General features: G+C 38.5%; 1 protein-coding gene across 1 annotated transcript in view; it reads right to left on the bottom strand.

Moving 5' to 3' along the window:
• The window catches only part of MYRFL (myelin regulatory factor like), a 119,043-nt gene that overhangs the window by 67,347 nt on the left and 29,933 nt on the right, over window positions 1-21,763 (bottom strand). The window contains exons 3-6 of the mRNA XM_073789228.1: window positions 15,413-15,503; window positions 1,858-1,925; window positions 1,494-1,752; window positions 606-697 (exon numbers count right to left, since the gene is read on the bottom strand). Coding sequence (XP_073645329.1) covers window positions 606-697; window positions 1,494-1,752; window positions 1,858-1,925; window positions 15,413-15,503 — 510 coding nt within the window. The remainder of the gene's footprint in view (window positions 1-605; window positions 698-1,493; window positions 1,753-1,857; window positions 1,926-15,412; window positions 15,504-21,763) is intronic.

A 21,763-nucleotide genomic window follows, 5' to 3' on the forward strand; every position in this document is an offset into this window, starting at 1 on the left:
TGAGCACCTGAACCATCATCGCCACCCGCCATGCATGGAAAAACTGTCTTCCACGAAACCGGTCCCTGGTGCCAGAAGGGTTGGGGACCGCTGCTCTAAAGTCCTGCTTCTCCGAGTCCCTCCCATGAGGCAGCAGCATGGGCATCGCCTGGGAGCTTGTTAGGAATGCGGAATCTCAGCCCCTACCTCAGGCGTACTGAACCAGAATCTGCACTTTACCAAGATCCCCATATTACATGTGTGCACGTCTGAGTTGAGAAGGATTGAGTTGAACGAAGCAACGAGCACACCAGCGGGCTCCTGTAGGTGCTGCCACACGGCACGGCTTCCCCAGGCCTGGAGCCTTGGTCCCCTGAGACACAATTGCCCCTAAAACTGAAGGGACCAGCATCTCATCTCCACCAGAGAGACAATGGCATCTCTTCCCAGGAGCACCTGTATGACCCTACCTAACACTGCATGAAACATTATGTCAAGAGGGAAGAAATAAATTCCCAGAGCCTATCATTGCCCTTCTGTGAGAGAGAAACTAATTTTGTAGGGCTACTGCAAGGCTGGGAAAAATCCATGATTTAATGGCAGTGACAGGCCCCGGATTGGCTCACTTGGTCTGGAGTGGTGGGCCCACACGTGACAGTTCCCGGAGTCTTCCAGCGCCTGTGTGCACTTTCTCTTCTTGGTCGGTGGCAATGAGGGTCTAAAATTAAGAACCCAAAATAAGGTTAGGATTCTTCTTTTCTCTCCAAGTTAATCAAATTTAATTTCCCAGGACTCTGCTCTGGGCCTCTTCCTAAGACTCATTCTAGTTAGTTAAGGTTCCTTGAGTCCTACTAGTCTGCAACACCAGGTGGATACATGGAGTGGACGGGCAAGCTCCTATTCTATGAGCCCTACTAGTCTGAAGCTTAGTTTTTCACTCTCCAGTGGATCTGGGATTCACCTATTTGAAAAATAAACTGACAACATTTCCAAAGGCAGAGGACTCATTGAGACAAAGACAGAAGATACTTAAAATCTAAGGGTATATTTTATACCTGAAAATGTTTTTCACATAGAATTTTATCACAGTTTTTGATGGCCTTTACTCTTTTTGCCATCCTCTAGATCCAGAAGGAGGAACGAAAGAGAGGGAAGGCGGAGAGGAAGGGAAAGAGAAGAAAAGAATATTAATTAAGACAGTTGACAGATATTTTTCAGAGAGCTCATTCACAAATCACTTGAGTGGTCTAGTTGAGGCTGCAAATGCAAACAGTGCTTTCTCCAGCACCCAGAATCTCCCTATACATTTCTGACATTTTAGCTTTCCACTGAATGAGGGCCTTGGGTTCAGTGGATTGTTGATTAAAAGTTGGTTTGAAGCCAAGGGCACTGGGGGTCTGATATATGTCTCAACACTGCCATCTCCTGGAGAGGACTCCACAGTTCACTCTTTACCAGCACTGCGGGGTAGAGGGGCTGGCTGGTCTTTCATAACTAAATATCTTGCCCTTTACCCAGGACTGTGGCACAGAGGCTGCGGATGGTAAGAACAACCAGTTCCCAGATGGGAGGACACAGACTGGTCCAGAGGGGTCCTGAGATGACGGGCGTCTGGGTAGCAGTTGTGAAAGGCACTGTGGGAATGAGCAGAGTCGCTCATTTCAGACGAGCCCTGCGGCAGGTGTGCAGGCAGCATCCCAGGAGCAGCTGCTGAGAGGAGGAAAGCAGCTGGCATCCCCCCGGCGGCAGGTGTCAGAGTCGGGCAGCAAGCACCTGGGGAAACACACAAGTGAGAAAGGCCCATCTTTCTCACCATGCAGAGTCCAAAAGAAGAGAAGCAAGTGCCAGACGTGTGGGAGGGAGGTGGGTCCCACTCACCTTTGACCTGTGGAGGAGAGCTGGAGTCTGACGCAGAATAGGGTGGGGTATCTGGGAGCTGGCGTTGCCTGAGGATTAGAGACATGCATTCCTTTTGTTTGTAACTTATTCCATCATTATATTTTTTTTTCACAAACTGGTAGCAGCCCTCTGTGTACAGCACCCCTAGGGAGGGTTCCAGGTGCTCCTGGGGGCCAAAGCCCACCAGAACATGCCCAGTGTCGTGTTGAGTGAGCTCTGAGTCAAACAGACCCGGGTTTGAGTCCCAGCTCTTCCACTTCCTAGCTGTGTATCCATGAACAAGTACTTAACCTCTTCAGGCCTCCACTTCCTCACCTATAAAATGGGAATAATCATTATGCCTTCCTCATAGCATCATAGTGAAAATTACACGAGATACTGTGTGTAAAGCCCACAACATACATCCCCAAACACAGTGAGTGCTCAACAAAGCTTAATTAACGTTATTGTGTCTTCTTAACATTCTCAAAGCACTTACGCCAGAGAGATGGTTGGGCTAAAGCAGTATAAAATGTCACCACTAAAGCAATGGTTTTCCACCTGTGCTCGGGGGAATCTCCAAGCTCTTGGAAGGAGCTCAGGTGTTTTACAAAAGAAAAATTTTAAATGCCTGGGGGAAATATTTTATAACTTTTTTTCTGTTTTATATATTGAGGTGCAAGTAAAACTTCATTTTAAAAAATGAGTACCATCACTAAGTGTGAAAATGTCTGTTCAAAAAAACGCTACCTTTTCTGTTCAAAAAGTTTCTTATGGCTCAGAAACTCTGTGGTTCTAAGTTATATATAATCACCACCATCCTCCACTTGATTCTCTTGCTAGAGAGTAAGCTATCATATTTTTCTTGGTTCATTAAGATTTCAACATCATGCAATGAAGAGAGAAATCTGTTTTTATTATTTACTAGAAAACTTATGTTTTCTCCTCAAATTGGTCCTTTATCATTTATTCACTTTTTATTAATAAGGAAATAGAAAACATACATTTCCCTTCCTCCAAAAAGTCCACCGAAAAAACTCCGCCGAAATGAAACTCCCAAAACTCCACCGAAATAAAAGTAAAAGAATAAAGAGGCATAAACAGAAAAAGACATAGAGTACGTGAATAGAGACTACAACAGACCACATTTCAGTAACAGTATGGCAGACAGAAATAGGACGGATGGTAACTGAATTACCAGAAGGGAAAAGCTGCCTGGGGATGGCAGAGGGGATGTAGGAACCAACAAGACATTGTCCAAGTTGAAAACAACTCCAGAAAAGCCCAAGACATTGGCATCACCAGCAGTTTCTGAATTCAGGGGTAAGGTAGAGCTAAAAGTGAAAGAATTGATTGACAGTTTAATTAAAGAACAGCTGGACCCTTAAATCAACTTCTCCCACCTGTAGAGTCAGGCAACTACCTCTATCATCCCAACAGAAATTGGAAAGTTTTATTCTCTGGAGAAACGGATCCAGGGAGATTGTAGAGCTACTGGGCAAAAAATGGAAGGACTCATTGAGCACATCCAGGTGAACAAAACTCCCAAGATTCGGCGCAGGATTTACACAGCTCATGGTTGGATCAATCCATACATGAGCTCTCCCTTCCACCTTGAGATGATCCTTACTGAAAAAGAACACACTGTTCCTAAACCAGAAGAAGAGGTTGCACAGAAGAAAAGACATCCTAGAAGAGACTGAAGAAACAAAAACTTAGGGCCCGGGAATAAATGCTGAAAAAAATAAACGCAAATAAAAGCAGAGAAAAAAAAACTCAAGAAAGAAAATATAATCGTAGTAAATTATATGTGAACACACAGTGATAGTAATGTAATCCCTGAATATAAACCTAACTAAAAATTCTTATACAATTTTATGATACTGGGAGGCTGGGGATAGAAGTGGGTGTCGGATAGGATATAAGAAAGTTAAATCCTCCTGGAAGATGATAGTAAGTTCTTAAGATGTATAAAGCAAGAACAGTAATATAAACCATTATTCAGATAAAAGGTGGTTGAAACACCTAAAAGGGTTGGAAAGTATCTGCCTCTGGGAGAGCCAAACTTGGGGACATGGGGAGGAGTGGGGCAAAGGATTACTGGTTTTCATTATAAGCCGTATATATGGCACCATTCAACTTCGTATCACTCTACATGTATAAATCTACAAACGAAGACTTCCCTGGTGGCGCAGTGGTCAAGAATCCTCCTGCCAATGCAGGGGACACGGGTTCGATCCCTGGTCCGGGAAGATTCCACATGCCGTGGAGCAACTAAGCCCGTGTGCCACAACTACTGAGCCTGCGCACCACAACTACTGAAGCCCGCACGCCTAGAGCCCGTGCTCCGGAACAAGAGAAGCCACCGCAATGAGAAGCCCGCACACCGCAACGAAGAGTAGCCCCTGCTCGCCGCAACTAGAGAAAGCCCGCACGCAGCAACGAAGACCCAACGCAGCCAAAAATAAATTAATTAATTGTTTTAAAATTTACAAATTAAATTTTGTGATTGACTCTGTGATCTCACAATTCCACATTCAAGGTTCAAGGCAGTTGTTTACTTTCCTTTACATTTGCGGCACCACTGAATTCAATAACGTTCATGAAAACTGAAAATCACAAGCAAATTATCAATACACTCGAGAAATATGGCACGGCACATCACAGACTGGCATGCATGCCCCACCCAGCAGGTCCTTGTGGAGAACCAAAGGTCCCTGTGTTGAGAAGCAGGAACATGTGTTGGTGGTTTTAAAAGGCGAATTTAAAAGTTTTAATACTTTCCTTACAGTTTACTCTCCCTTCCCAAACTCACTCTGGCTACTCCTTTATTTCATTGCATTTTGTGTTCAATGCGTTTTACTGTATTGGGAGAAATTTTGCATTCCTTTTCAGAAAATTTCACGTAAGATTTAAGCTTTTTTTTTTTTTTTTTTTTTTTTGCGGTACGCGGGCCTCTCACTGCTGTGGCCTCTCCCGTTGCGGAGCACAGGCTCCGGACGCGCAGGCTCAGCGGCCATGGCTCATAGGCCCAGCCGCTCCGCGGCATGTGGGATCTTCCCGGACCGGGGCACGAACCCGCGTCTCCTGCATTGGCAGGCGGACTCTCAACCACTGCGCCACCAGGGAAGCCCCTAAGATTTAAGGATAGCTACCTTCAAAACTAAGCAAATTGTTTAAAACAAGGGCAATGATTAACTTTAAGAAAAACACTGTTGTCTGAGACTGTTTCTAAGCAGTTAACTCCTCCCTACTCACAATCATGATGTCAGCAATGCACATTAGACTGTTTTGGGCCTTCAGTGCTCTGAATTTTCCTATTATGATGAAGGGATTTCCATGAAGGGACCTAGAAATTGACAGAACCATTGGTCACTCCTTGAGGGGCTGTCTCTATCTCTACCTTCTACAGGAAATGGTTATAAAAATCAAGAAATTCTTATAAAATGATTTTATAAAATGAATAATTTACTTTCTAAATCCCTTCCTCTCAGACACATAACTCGCTTTTGTTTTTTGGAAGGTGAATGGCAAAGTGTGGTCTCCTGGGGGTTGAATGCCATGTAAACCAAATGGAGTGCAAAACAGACTTTTCTCTCCAGCTGGCTGAGGTTAGCACATCCATGACATCTGCATGCTGCAACCAAAGCAGCCAGGATTTCTTTCAGATCGCAGCCAGGCTCGATCAAGCATTTACCGAGTGCCTAGTACGTGCTCATAACTCTACTAAACACTAGGCAGGACTGCAGGACTCACAGTATTAAGACACAGGGCTTCCCGTGAACACCCATCTGGGACTATTCACAATTCAACAGTCCAATCCTCAGTTTTCTCCAATGACTCCCCCGGGGTCTTCACATACAAACTACACCTTCTCTAAAGCTCTATTGCACATTGATATCAACTCAGCACACTGCCTGGTACAGAGTTATTACTTAATAAGTATGAATTACTGCTTTTTACCTGACATGTGGCCATAAATATGTTGTTTATATAAATTCATATATCAAGAGAGGGCATTCCTGACCACCAATCTAACATGGTAGCCTTCTCCCACCCCTCACTTTCTACTCCCCTGCCTTACACTTATTTTTCTTCATCTTTTTACTGAATGACTTTATACTATACACCATTGTCTTTCTCTTCCCACTGGAGTCGCATCACAACAATGGAGCACCAAGAGTGAAGGGATGGGAATGGCTCTCCCCAGGAGCAGGTGATAAGGAAATGCATTGCCTGCTGAGAACTTAAAAACAATACTTAAATCCACAGAAAGTCAATCTGCTATTTATCATTATTACCACACACCACCAACTCAAAGAAAAATGCCTGGGTGCCCTACCGGGCAGACCGTTTTCCACCACATTGCCCTTGGTAAACTGTTAGCAGGAACTTCATCTGTTTTGTTCACTGTTGTACCCCATCACCCAATTACAGCATAAAAACAGTTGTTACTGAAAGTATTTTCTCCAGTTTTTCATGTGTATGATTCATGTCCTCCCACGCAGACATTCACTTAAGAGCATGTCTTAATACTGTGTGTGTGTGTGTGTGTGTGTGTGTGTGTGTGTGTGTGTGTGTGTGTATCTCCTGCATAGTGCCCACTGGTGAGCACGTAGTAGGCACTTGATAAATACTTGACCAAGCTTGCATAGGGTTTGTACCCACTACCCGGAAGTTGAGATGGGAAAGGGCCTTGGCAGAAATGTCATCAGTGAATAAAGTAGCCCAAGAAAATCATTTCATGACAGGGCAATGGAAGCAAGAAAAGCAAGTTGCCACCCCTCCCCTTCGGCTCTATCTTGGCAAACTGCAAGAACCCTGACCCTCCCTCTTACCACTCTCCCCTGCTGCTTTAGAAACAGACAACCTTTATGGAGGACCTACTCTGGTCCAGGCACTGAGCTAACCCTTGCAGGTGTTGCTTCATCTAATCTCTGCTACCAACCATGTGAAAAGGTACTATTACTGCCCCTACACCACAGGCAATGAAACCGAGGCTTGATGAGGTTAAGTAACATACCCGAGATTATTCACCTGGCATCTAGTCAAACTGGAGTAAAGTGATCGATCACCAGAGTTTATGCTCTAAAGAACACAATGTTTTCAATACAGATATTTAAATATCCTAATCAAATTAATTACTATAAGTGATTTCATTTTCTACAAAATCTTTAGAATCTAGAAGTCACTGGTAATGTTTTTGCCCAGGATTCTGTTTACCTTTTCTCCTGCTGCATCCGTTTGAACCCAGAAATCAAACCGGTCAATGAACTCAGCCTTTAACAAGCTCATCTCATAGAATTATGTGGATTACCTCACTCCCTTCCGCAACATCACGGTAAACAGTTTATCAGCCCCACTCTACTGGTGGCAGAAGTAAAACATGCAGCTGGTCATTGATGCCTAACTCATTTTTCCTTCCAATCTCAATAAGATATGTCCTAAGTGAAACCCAGAATATTAGATGCTTAAGCTCAACCATTAGAATGAAATGAAATGAAACCCGGAGTTGATTCCTCACGGACCTAATATGTCTCTAGGTTCCCCTCCTATGAAGTCACCCATTCAAACTTGTGATGAGCTGTCACCTCAATGTCTTCAGCTAGCTCCCTCTTACCCCATCTGCAGCACCTCAAGGCCAGCCTGAAGCTCGGTATACTGTCTACTCGCACTGAACACACTCAAACCAAACTGTATGACTTGGTCTGGGTCTCGGGAAGTGGTTGGGAAGGAGGCATATGCACGTGACCTAAAGTAGGGCTTCTCAAACTGTGATATGCCTGTGAATCCCATGGGGATCCTGTTAAAAATGCAGATTCTGATTCAGCATTTTGGGGGTGGGGCCTGAGGTGCTACAGTCGTAGCTCCCAGGCGATGCTGCTGCTGCTGCTACAACCTGGCCTGCAGTTTGAGCAAAGGACAGAAACAGGTGAAACTCTGGGCATTTTTGAATGAAACAAACCTGTCTTGAAGATTCACTGGTGACTTTTCCAGAGCCTTCCTTCTTCTACACACACACACGGACACACACAGACACAGACACACACACACACTTCTTGTCCTTTTTCACTGCAACCTCCAGGAATTTATGCTTTCCCCTAAATCTCTAGCCTCCCGCCCTCCAGGCGGCACTCCATACCTGGACATTTCCCGGTGTGTCCAGCCCCCACAGCTCACCTGTGTGCCTAGTAGGTAACAGGCTGGCTAACCTAGGGGATCAGAGAGGACTTCTGCCCGCTCCTACTCCCCCTGGGCAGACAGCTGCCCTGGACTCCACCACACACGGAAATACAGGGTTAAGAGCAACTGTCAGAAATCTTCCCGTCCTGACAGAACTGCCCCCGGTTCAACATACCAATTAGATTCACACGGAAGGATGAGAATGTCCTGAGCAGCACATCCCAATGCTCATACGTGGGTACATGCTCCCAAAAGGGGCCCATGGCCACATAAGTTTGAGAACACTGCCTAACGTTTCCCTTTCCCAGTTGCATATTAGCACATCAAAGGCCCTGAGAAGTCCTGCGGTAAAGAAATACATTTAATTTTGTTTAAGCCAGTGAGTCACATACTTATTTATTCCTGATCATGGAACTTTTTTTCCCACAGCATCTCGGGGGACCAGTTTTCCATAGAGCATTTAGGGACATCTGTTTCACAGAGCCAATAATTCCATTTTTTAATATCTTTGAGATTTGAAAATCTGCCTATGAGATTCAAATTTGCTCCTAGAAATTTTACAGCCTAATGTTCTCTTAAATCGCTTAAAGGGTTGTCACTGATACTTTTAAAAGGCACAATTCATGGGCAATATAGTAGAGAGAAAGTAACTCAGGCTTTGTAGTAAATTCATGTTTGAATCCCAACTCTGCTATTTATTAGCTGGGAGCCCCGGCAAGAAAACCTGCACCCCAGCGCTGTTGTGAGGAATGCAACTATCCTGCAAAAAGAGAGCCTGGTATTTAGAAATACTCAACACTTGGGGTATTTGAATACATTGTACAGATGCAATGATCACTGGACGCGCCCAACAAATCCATGGTCACGGACTGGGACTGTTTCCACTTGTTCTCTCTTGGATTTCTATTGCAGCTCCACTTAACTGCATGCACCTGAGCCATTTTTATAAGGCAATAGCAGCTTATCTGATCATAGGACTTTTCTTTAACGGGCCTGAACTCTGACAATCTTTGCAAACTATGGCTCAGGATCCATTCTGAGTCACACCTTTTGGCAGATAAATGTAGACCCACTTAATGTATTTCCCTGAGAGTCACGGAGTCTAAAACATCCCCTAAAACATCAATTAATCCAAAAGACAAATGTAGAAGAAAGGGCAGGTGTTCTAGAGCCAAGCACATTTTAATCCCAGCTTTGCCACTTATCGACATACGAAGAGTTACTCAACCTCTCTGCACTTCAGCCTCTTCATGTGTAAAATATGGATAATACTGTGCCTATTTGGAAGAGTTGATAAGAGAATGAAATGTGTAAAATCAAATATGCAATTAAATGAGTAAATATGTAAAGTGCAAAGAACAATGCCTAATACTTGGTAAATACTCAACAGTATTAACTCCTTCCTCTACCTCACTTACAAATGCCAGACACCCACTCCCAAGGGTAGAGAGTGAATCTGATTGGGCAAACCATGTCGGAATCTCAGGAGCGATCGCCTATAGGGAGATATCTCTGGTCTTGCTGGAAGGACCATTATTATCATGGAGACTAAGATCATATGATAGATTTCTGAACTCCCAGGTAGAAGGACAGCTCTCCGAATAAGACTTAACGGTTGTTCACTTTTCCCTGCAAACAGCTAAAGTACTTTATGCCAGTTATAAAAGTGATCCAGATGATTAAACAGAACCCTGATGGAATCAGGTCTACCTTCTTTTGAGGAAAAGTCTTGTAGGGGACGGAAACTGACAACTTCTGGCAGGTTTTTTGTAGGCAGAGATGGTAAGGATATACCCATTGCCGACCCTTCTCACAGGAATTCATGGCAGCTGCGTGGATGGATTGAGAGGAATATGAAGGCAGGCACAAGGGTGATTAGTGCCTGGGTTCAGCCCATGCAGTGCCTGGAGCAGAAGAGCCAGCTCAGAGTGTGGGCTCAGACATGTGGCAACCCACCAGTTGTGTGTGTGTGTGTGTGTGTGTGTGTGTGTGTGTGTGTGAGTGTGTGTGTGTGTGTGTGTGTGTGTGTGTGTGTGTTTAACTAGCTTGCAAAATGCTGAGCCTCCCTTCTTCCCCACAGTCATTTTGGCAAGGATGTTTTTGTTGGCAAAGAGCAGCAAGAGCCAGGTACCAAAGTACCTGCAAATAGGTTTCCCCGTTACTATTGAGATTCACATCTTGTTCCACTCTCTGTCTTTCATGAGGGAGAGAAGGAAGGGCATTTACAGAAATGTCAAGGTAGGCTCAATGACAGAATGGAGATGACAGAAGAGGGTCGGTGAACTTAAAGACAAATCAATAGAAATTATCCAGTATAAACAACAGAGAGGAAAAAAAAAAGATTGAAAAAATTAACAGCCTCTGGGACCTGTCTACCATATCAAAGATCTAACATTTGTATCACTGGAGTCCTAGACAGAGGAAAGAAAGACGTTGGTACAGAAACATAAATGTGAAGAAATAATGGCTAAAAACTTCCTAGAGGTAGTAAAAGACCAAAAATTTACAGTTTAAAAAACTGAGCAAATCCCAAACAGTATAATCTCAAAGAAAATCATGCCCATATCCAGCCATGTTATAATAAAATTGCTTAAAACCAAAGATAAAACAATATCTTGTAAGTGGAGAAAAACGATATATTACATACAAGGGAACAATGATTCAAATAACTGCCTATTTCTCATCAGAAACCACAGAGGTTGGAAGACAGAAGACAGTGCTGAGAAAAAAAGAACTTAACTGAGGACTCTGAATCCACAATCATTCCTGAGGACTCTGGCATTCCTTTCACAGTAATAAATAAAAGAAGTAGACAAAAATCAGCAAGGCTATAGAAGACCGGAAAAACAATGTCAACCAACTTGACCTAATTAGCATTTATAGAACATTTGACCCAACAACAGCAGAACACACATTCTTCTCAAGTGCACATGGAACATTCACCAAGATAGACCACTTCCTGGGTCATAAAGCAAACCTTAACAAATTTAAAAGAATTAGAATTATATAGAGTATGTTCTCTGTCCATAATGGAATTAAACTACAAGTCAGTGACAGAAAAATAGATGGGAAGTTCCCGAATATTTGGAAATTAACCCAATTCCAGCCACCCAGAGTTAAAGAGGATGTCTCAAGGAAAATTAGGAAATATTTTGAGCTGAAAGAAAATCAAAATATAGCATATCAAAAATTGAGGAAGGCAACTAAAGCCATATGGAGAGGGAAATGTATAGCATTGAGTGATTAAATTAGAAAGCAAAGGATGACTTTAAATCAAGAACTAAGCTTCCACCTTAAGAAACGAAACAAAGAGGAGCGAACTAAACCCAAAGCAATCAGAAGGAAATAATGAGTAGAAATCAGTGAAATTGAAAACAAACACAATAGAGATCAATGAAACCAATAGACACTTATTTGAAAAGGTCAGCAAAACTTATACATTTCTAAAGAGACTAATTAAAAGAGAGAGAGAGAGAGGAAAGTGATTACCAATATAAGAAACAGAAGAGAATATCAGTAGACTCCTTAGAGCCAGTAAAAGCCTATAAAAGCATAATAAATACTATGAACAACTCTTTGCCTATAAGTTTGACAATGAAATGGATCAATTCCCTGGGGAAAAAAGAAAACAAGCTACCAAAACTTATTTAAGCAGAAAGAGATAACATAAATAGTCCTGAATTTATTGGATAAACTTAATTCATAGTAAGGTCTTCCAACAAAGAAAGCTACAGGCACAGAAGATTTCATGGTGAATTCTATCAAACATTTAAGGAAAAAATAAATCCAATTCCACACAATTCACCCAGAGAATTTAAAAGGATATAAAAACACTTTCCAACTAATTTTAGAAGTCTATCAATATCCTGATATCAAAACCATAAAAATACAGTATAAGAAAACTGGAGACCAATAGATGCAAAATCCTCAAAGTAATTTTAGCAAATTGAATCCGGCTATACATAAAAAGATAATACTTTAAAACTAACTGAGGTTTATCCCAGGAATACAAGGTTGGTTCAATATTCAAAAATTAGCAAAGTAATCCACCATAATAACAGACAGGGGAAACAAACATATGATCATATTAATAAATACAGAAATAACATTTGACAAAATTCAAGAGCCATTCATGTTAAAATAATTCTCAACAAACTAGGAGTAGAAGAGAATCTCCTTGACCTAATAAAGGGCATTACAAAAAAATCTTATAGCTGAATCATACATAATAATAAAAAATTGAGTGACTGCCCTCTAAGATCAGGGACAAGACAAGGATGTCTGATCTCTCTATTTCCCTATTCAGCAACATAGCCAAAGTTCTACCCAGTTCAATAAGGCAAGAAAAAATATTCAAAGGCATACAGTTTTGAAAGAAAGACATACAACTGTTCCAATGTGCAGAAGACATGATTGTCAAGATATAAAAAGCCAAGAAATCTACAAAAAGCTCTTAAACTAGTAAATGGCTTCATTAAGATTTCAGGGCCCGGGAATTCCCTGGCAGCCCAGTGGTTAGGACTCGGCCCTTTCACTGCCGGGGCCCAGGTTTGATCCCTGGTCAGGGAACTAAAATCCCTCAAGCCATGTGGCCAGACCAAATAAAAAAATTTTTTTTTTAATTTAAAAAATTAAAAAAAAAAGATTATAGGACCTAAGCCCAAAATATAAAAACCAGTAATAGTTCTGTATACTGGCAATGAATGATTGGGAATTAAATTTGAAAAAAATTTTAAAAAATTGAAATTTTAAATTTGAAAAAAATTTATTGTTACTTACAATAACTCGAAGAAAAACATGAAACATTTAGGTGTAGATCTAAACAAAATATATACAAGATTTGTATGCTAAAATTGTAAAATGCTGATGAAAAAAAGCAAAGAAGGCCTAAATAAATGGAGAGGTATACTACGTTCAGGATTGGAAGACTCAATTTTGTAAAGATGTCGATTTTCCCCAAATGGATCTCTATACTTAATACAATCCTAATCTATACCTCAGCAGCACTGTATAGATATAAACAAGCTGATTTTAATATTTATGTGAGAAGTCAAAGGAATTAGAATAACCAAAACAATTTTACAAAAGAAGACAAATTTGGAGAACTTACACTATATGGTTTTAAGACTTATGATAAAAGTACAGTAGTCAAGATAATGTGGTACTGACAAAATAACAGATATATAGATCAGTGGAACAGAATAAAGAGTTGAGATATAGATCCACACAAATATGGTCATCTGATTTTTCACAACAGTGTAAAGACAGTTCAATAGAGAAAGGTTATCCAGCAAGGGATTCTGAAAGTAACTGGACATCTATACACAAAGAAATTAATCTCAACTTATATCTCAAAACTTATATGGAAATTAATTCAAAATGGATCATAGACCTAAATGTAAAACTATACTTTTAGAAGGAAACAGGAGAAAATCCTTGGGAACTTAAATTAGGCAATATCTATATTTCTTAGATATAAACAATAAACCACATAAGAAAAATTTGATCTATTGGATATCATCAAAATTTAAAACTTCTGCTCTGGGAAAGACATTGTTAAGAGAATGAAAACATAAGTTATAGACTTGGAGAAAGTATTCATAAATCACATACCCAATAAAGTTCTTATATCCAGAATACTTAAAGAATTTTCTAAACTCAAAAATAAGAAAACTTTAATTTTTTAAAATGGGCAAAAAATTTGAAAAAAGACTTCACCAAAGAAAACGTACGAATGGCAAACAACCACATGAAATAAGACTCAACATCATTCGTTGATAGGAAAATGCAAATTAAAACAAAATGAGATACCACTATACGCCTATTAGAATATAGAGCTAGTGGTAATGTAAAATGGTATGGCCACTCTAGAAAATTTGGCAATTTTTATAAAGTTAAGTTTCCACTTACAACACGACCCAGCAGACTATCCAAGGTATTACCCTAGAGAAATTAAAACTCTTGATCACACAAACACCTGTGCATGAATATTTATAGAAATTATTCATAATTGCCAAAAACTGGAAATAATCAAAACGTCCTTGACTGAGTGACTGGATAAACAAACTCTGTTACAAAAATCCAACAGAGTTTTTCTCAGCAATAAAAAAGAATGAGCAAAGACATTATGCTTAGTGAGAGAAACTGGACTTATATATACCACATGGCTTCATTTATATGACATTCCGGAAAAAGCAAAACTATAAGGACAGAGAAAAGATCAGTGGTCACCAGAGGTTAGGGGTGTGTGTTGGGTTTGACCACAAAGTGGAAATGTAGGGGCAACGTTTCAGGTGAGGGAACTGTTGTGTGTGGTAATCATGGCAGTAGTTGTACAACTCTATGAATTTGTCAAAACTCACAAAACCACACACAAGACAAAAATGGAATTTTATTGCATGTAAGTTTTTTAAAAGAAAGCTGGCATGGCTATATTAATATTAGAAAATAAGAGCAGAAATCAATGACATGGAAAACAGAAAAACAATTAAGAATATAAATGTAACCAAAAGCCAGTTCTTTAAAAGGTTAGGAAAACTGATAAACCTCTTGCTAGATTGATCAAGAAAAAAAAAGACATGAATTACTGACATCAAGAACAACACTTGTTGTTCACTATAGATTCTACAGACATTAAAAGTATAAAAAGGAAATATGATGAACAACTTTATGCCAGTAAATTCAGAAATATACAAATTCATTGAAAGATATAAACTGCCTAAGTTGATAACTACTAATTGATAACCTGAATAGCCCCATATCTATTAATGATATTGAATTGGAAGGTGAGGGCTTTCAGATTAAAACTAAATAAAACAAAAACAAAAACATACAAACAAAAAACTCCAGGCCTAGCTGGCTTCACTGGTGAAATCTGCCAAAGATTTGTAAAAGAAATAAGACCAACTCTACTCAAGCTCTTCTGGAAAACAGAAAAGAAGGAAGCACTTCCCAGTTCATTTAATTATTTCATGATTTTAAAAACACCAAATGGAGGGACTTCCCTGGTGGTGCAGTGGTTAAGAATCCGCCTGCCAATGCAGGGAACATGCGTTCAATCCCTGGTCTGGGAAGATCCCACATGCCACGGAGCAACTAAGTCCATGAGCCACAACTACTGAGCCTGCGCTCTAGAGCCCATGAACCACAACTACTGAAGCCCGTGTGCCTAGAGCCCGTGCTCCACAGCAAGAGAAGCCACCACACCGCAACGAAGCGTAGTCCCCACTCGCTACAACTAGAGAAAGCCCGTGTGCAGCAGCGAAGACCCAACGCAGCCAAACATAAATAATAAATAAATGTATATTAAAAAAAAAAGTCAAACATAAAAAAAAAAAACGACCAAATGGAGAGCAGTGCCCTCATTACTTACAAGGCCGCCAAATCAAAATCATTGCCCAAGAATTCCTCCAGCAGACTTGTATCCAGCGTCGGGTTCCCCAGAGTGCCACTGGCCCCTTGAGCTGCAAAGGCAAATTGAAAATCTTGAGATTCATGAATTTTTCAGAATGGCTAATCGCTAAAATTTCAAAGCAACTAAATGGCATAATGCATTTATTGACAGTGTGGCCTTTCTTCCATTCAAATATCTCCTCCAGAAATCTTTTTAGATGTTACCCTCCTCGAGCAGCCTTCCCTGACTGTCCAAGGCAGGTTTAGGTGCTTTTTTATGTGCATTCATTAACACCATGTACTTTGCCTTACACACTATTATAATTGCTTGCTTTTGTGTTTATTCCTTTATCTAATGTCTTTAAGGGCGAGGACTATGTCTTTCTTATTGTATCTATGTTATAAAAAAGGCAGCAATTAACATTTATTGGCTAGCTGGCTGGCTGGCTGGATGAATGGATCGACTGATGATTGGCATGTTGGTCTGATAGATTACTTCCAGTTAAGTTCAACAAGAAGTTCAATATCTTGCTTCACATTTTTGTTAGACTTCCCAAAATGCAACACAATAGTTCTGTCCTTTTTCTTGATTTACAAAATGAAAATAAGCTTATTGGTTTCTTTCTGACCATAACAAAGACACTAGAATTTTTAAAGAATATAAAATATAGGGATTTCCCTGGTGGTCCAGTGGCTAAGACTCTGCGCTCCCAATGCAGGGGGCCCAGGTTCGATCCCTGGTCAGGGAACTAGATCCCACATGCCGCAACTAAGAGTTCACATGCTGCAACTAAAGATCCTGCATGCTGCAACTAAGACCTGGCACAGCCAAATAAATAAATAAATATATACATAACAAAAAAAGAATATAAAAATATGTTATAAAGAAGACAAAACAATCTTTCTTTGCAGATAACATGACTCTATACCTAGAAAATTCAAGAGAAACAACTGACGATTAGAAATGATCAGAAAAGTCAATAAAATAAATGGTTAAAGTTAAATATAAAAACTAATTACTTTCATATGTACAAAAAAATAACCAGTCAAAAATTCAGATAAATATAATGAAAAAAAAAGAAGATTCCATTCAAAATAACAAAAAGCCTAAAATATCTAAACATATATTTAGGGACAACATATTTTTTTAAAAAGCTAATAAACTCTATGAAGGGTCATAAGAAGAGATTTCAATAAATGGAAAGAACTTCATTGTTCTTAGACTGAAAGATTCAATATTGCAAAGCTTTTACTAGACATTATTTATGATGTCTGCCAAATACACAGTCATTTTCTGAGAACTTTCGCCTTATAAAAACAGTCTCCTGCAACCTTTACAGGCACTTGAATCAGAAAGAAAAAATCCATTGGTTGGCCAGTGACCACTTCAGTTATTTCTCCCAAAATTCAAACTAATAGACTTTAAAGCTGGTGGTTGAGATTAAGTCACCTAATAGCTAAGGCAGAGGACAGGAGTGATAGTCTAAATATTTCTGCCAGGTCCTTTACCCAGGTCCTTCATGATTTTTTACCCTTAATAAGGCTGGTTGTTCCCCTTCTACTCTAATTACATGACAAAGTCCTGTATACATCCAATAAACCCTTTTGAATTGGTTTGTATGTTATCTGAAATCAAATAATCCTCAAGGAAAATGTTCTGAAGTTCATCTGGAAAAATAAATACATAAAAATGACCAGAAAAATTAGGGAGGAAGGGGGTAAATAAGTACTGAGAAACACACAAGTGAACACATCAAAGGAACACAAACAAGTCCAGGATATATCAAGAAATATTACATATATATGGAACATATATTTTATACTTATATATGGAACATATATTTTATACTTATATAAATATTATATATATATATACACACACACAGGATAGGTGCATGATAAGCATATCCTTTGACACTAGTGAGGAAAGATTCATTACTCAATAAATGTTGTGGGGAATACTGATTATACATTTGGGAGAAAAAAAACCTGGATCATTTTCCTGCTTCCGCACCAAATCTGCGGATAGATCAAAGATTTCAACATAAATAAATGAAACGATAGAAAGAAAACATCAGTGACTATTCTTATGATTTTGACATAAAGAAGGTTTTCCCAAGCATGGCATGAAAGCCAAAAACTATTTTTAAAAAAAGATTGATAAAATTTTACTTTATCCTTTTTTTGAGGGGAGAAGAATGTTTCACATTTTACTTTGAAATAATTTCTATCCTAAAGAGAAGCTACAGGGTTTCCCTGGTGGCGCAGTGGTTGAGAGTCCGCCTGCCAATGCAGGGGACACTGGTTTGTGACCCGGTCTGGGAAGATCCCACATGCCGTGGAGCGACTGGGCCCGTGAGCCATGGCCGCTGAGCCTGCGCGTCCGGAGCCTGTGCTCCGCAACGGGAGAGGCCACAACAGTGAGAGGCCCGCGTACCGCAAAAAAAAAAAAAAAAAAAAGGGACGCTACAAGAATACAAAGGAAGTCACATATACCCTTCACTCATATTCATCATTATTAACATTGTGCTACATTTGCATTATTCTCTCTGTCTTGTCTCTGTCTCTCTCTCTCTCTCTCTCTCTCACACACACACACACAAACACACACACACAAAACACAATGATACACACCCACCTATACATACCATTTGAGAACAAGTGCCTTTACCCGTGAATACTTCAGTATATATTCCTAGGTACAAAAACATTATCTTCACAACCACAATTAAATTATCAAAATCCGAAAACTTAACATTGACACAGTTTTATTGTACAATCTACATTCCATATTCAAATTTTGCCAACTGTCTCAATAACGTCATTTATAGCATTTTTTTCTGGTCCAGAATTCAATCCAGTATAACATAGTACATGTAGCTGTCATGCCTCTTTAGATATTTTTTGAAGTGTGTAGGCTAACTGTTTTACAGAACGCCTCTCAATTCTTGTTTGCCTCATATCTTCTCAAGGTTAAATTCAAGTTTTGTATGTTTGGCAAGAATATTACACAAATGATATTATGTCTCTCTTAGTGCCTTATATCAGGAGGATCACAGTGTCTCATTATTGATGTTAATTTTCATCCCTTGGTTAAGGTACTATCTGCCAACTTTCTCCACTATAAAGTTACTACTATTTTTTTTGTAATTTGTGGCAAGATACTTTGAGATTGTGCAAATATTTTGTTCCGCATTAAATTTTTATCTAATAGTTTTAGTATCCATTCGTGATCATAAGCATTTTAATCCGTGAAAAAAGTTAAAGACCAAGTGAGGAATATTTTCAATATACGTGAAAAAGAGTAAATATCCATAATATCCAAAATGTTCTTTCAAATCAATAAGGGAACAGCTACACCCCAACAGAAAATAGTAAAGGGCTTTAAAAGGCAGTTCATAAAATAAAAAATCAAATTGGTTAATAAATGCACAAAACATGTTAAACATTAGTAAGAAGCAGAATTTAAAATATGAGAAAATTTTCTTTTTGCCTACCAAATTGGCATATATTCAAGGAATTAATAAAATCCACTGTTAATGCTGATGGAAATAAGATAACCCTCTTATGCACTGCTGATAGGAGTATATATTAAATAATCTGTCTGCAAAGTGTTTAGCATACGTTTCCAAAAAGAAAGAATGTGCATGTATACTTTGATCCAGAAATTCCACTTAATACACTTACGATAATACACTTAATAACAGAAAATTGAGAATAAATGACCCTTTTTCTTTAACATCTTTATTGGAGTATAACTGCTTTACAATGGTGTGTTAGTTTCTGCTGTATAACAAAGTGAATCAGCTATATGTATACATATATCCCCATATCCCCTTCCTCTTGCATCTCCCTCCCACCCTCCCTATCCCACCCTTCTAGTGGGACACAAAGCACCGAAATGACCTCCCTGTGCTATGCAGCTGCTTCCCACTAGCTATCTATTTTACATTTGGTAGTGTATATATGTCAATGCCACTCTCCCACTTCGTCCCAGCTTACCCTTCCCCCTCCCTGTGTCCTCAAGTCCATCCTCTACATCTGCATCTTTGAGAATAAATGACCATTAATTGACATTCATTCAATGAAATATCAATACTCTGCAGCCATTTAATAAATTCTACAGCGTTTCAAGAGAAGGTGGCTTGCAAAATCTTATACCCACCCAATTTGTTTTCAAACGTAAAGGCAACAGACAATTCCAAAATTTAAAAGTTCAGGGTATAAAGCCCCCATGACTTCCTCTTGAAAATAATTCCTTGACAGTGAAATTCAGCCAAGCAAAACATGAATCAAAATAAAGAACTCAGAAATTTAGAAATCAAAGAGGAAAAACTACGATGAACAGTGAATTCATATAAATATAAGGAATATATCTATATAAATATAGGGATATATATAAATATATCATATAAATATAGGAAATATATATATCATAAATATATATCATATATATTATATATAATATATATTATATATTATGATATATTATATCATATATTATATCACATATGATATATGATATATCATAAATATATAAATATATCATTTATATATTATATATAAATATATAATATATCATATAAATAGAGGGAATATCTGAGGGAATTATGGTTGCAGATCAAAATGTAAAAGTAATAAACCCTTAAAAAGGAAAAAATATCAGCAACAAAGATTAGAAGGTAGGGCGAGGGAAAATGGGAAGAGATGTGGTATTAATCACCTTATTATTCATATCTCAGAGTTCATCTTCATTACCCTAAACCTGAACCATTTAATAAAAAAATAACTATTCCAACTTTGTAGTAACTTTTAAATCCCCTTTCTTAATCTTGGAAGACCCCTTTAGAACTGATCTCTCTAACAGTATAGAAATAATTATTTAAATTCTGTAATTCCTTCAGTTTCCCTTCTTTTTATCCCATTAAATTCAACTAAAATTAATATTTTATATTATATTTAATATTTTCTTTAAATAGTGCATGTGAGCTAAGATCCATTTCTTACTAAGTTATTTCTACTATCTAATTATCCATCCTTCTATCTGCAGCTATTCATAGAAAGATGATGAAATAATATTCCACCATAGTTGACACTAGTTAGATGGTAGAATGTAGAATGAGTTATCTTTTTTTTTAAATCCCTATTATACACTTTGGAAAATTATTTTGCACAATTTTGAATAAAATGATTTTCTAAAAAAGTAGGCAATCAAATTGCTAAAATAAACGAAAAAATATAGAAAAAGTCTAAACTGACAAACCCTGGAGTAAATAGAGAAAATTTCCACTCGTGACCATCCCCCCACCCTTGCATAAAAGATAAAAGTCCCAATGGCATCATGGGTCATGCTTCTAAAACTTTAACAAGATGATAATTCCTCTGCCATTTTCACAATTCTGGAACATAGAAAAAAAGAGAAGTACCCAAAATTTTTTATGAAGCCAGCATAAAACTGATGCCAAAAGCTGACAGAGATGAGATGCATAAAGAAAACTACAGACTAATATCATTTGTGAATAATATACCAAAATCCTAAATAAGATGCCATCAAATAGAATTTAACATTTCCATTAAGAGAAAAATTCATCAAGAAGCAAAAAGATAATTCAATATTGGAATTCATATATCAAAGGTAAAACAGTATTTGACCTTCTCAACTGATGCCAAGAAGGCATTAAACATTCAATATTGATTCCAATGAATACATGCTTAAGATTATATATATTTATACACATACATATACACGTAGCTATATCTCTCGTATACATATATGTGATAGAAAACCTACATTAAATAACAGCATCACGTTCAATGGTTAGAAAATTAGAACTATTTTCGTTAATATTAGAAATATGTATTTTCATTACCTCGCTATTACACAATGTGTCAACACCCCTAAATTAATCTATACATTTAAAACATCCACAATAAAAAATATCTTAAAATAACAAAATGATTCTAAAGTGTAATAATGTAAAAATGCCCAGGAAAATAAAATAGAATAGGATCTGAAACAACTGGTATTCTTTTTGCTTTTGCCAACAGTGGTAAGCCAAAAGTTTTTTCTTTCATTGTAATGAAATCTGAAATAGATTATCGATAATTTAATGAGAACTTTGTTAAACTTTGTGGACTTTTTTTCCAGGTATAATTTAAATATGCAATACTTCAGCTGTCTATCCTGCACACCCATAACCCTCATGTAATCCAGAGCCTTGAATTCTTCCCATGGGTAAGGTACCTTTGCACTAGATCCCTGCACTGGTTATAGGAGGTATAGGAGGGCCATTTCATCTTTATCTTTGGGCTTGCTAATTCATCCAAGGGC

This window comes from Tursiops truncatus, chromosome 11 (assembly GCF_011762595.2).
Source record: "Tursiops truncatus isolate mTurTru1 chromosome 11, mTurTru1.mat.Y, whole genome shotgun sequence".
Lineage (NCBI taxonomy): Eukaryota > Metazoa > Chordata > Mammalia > Artiodactyla > Delphinidae > Tursiops > Tursiops truncatus.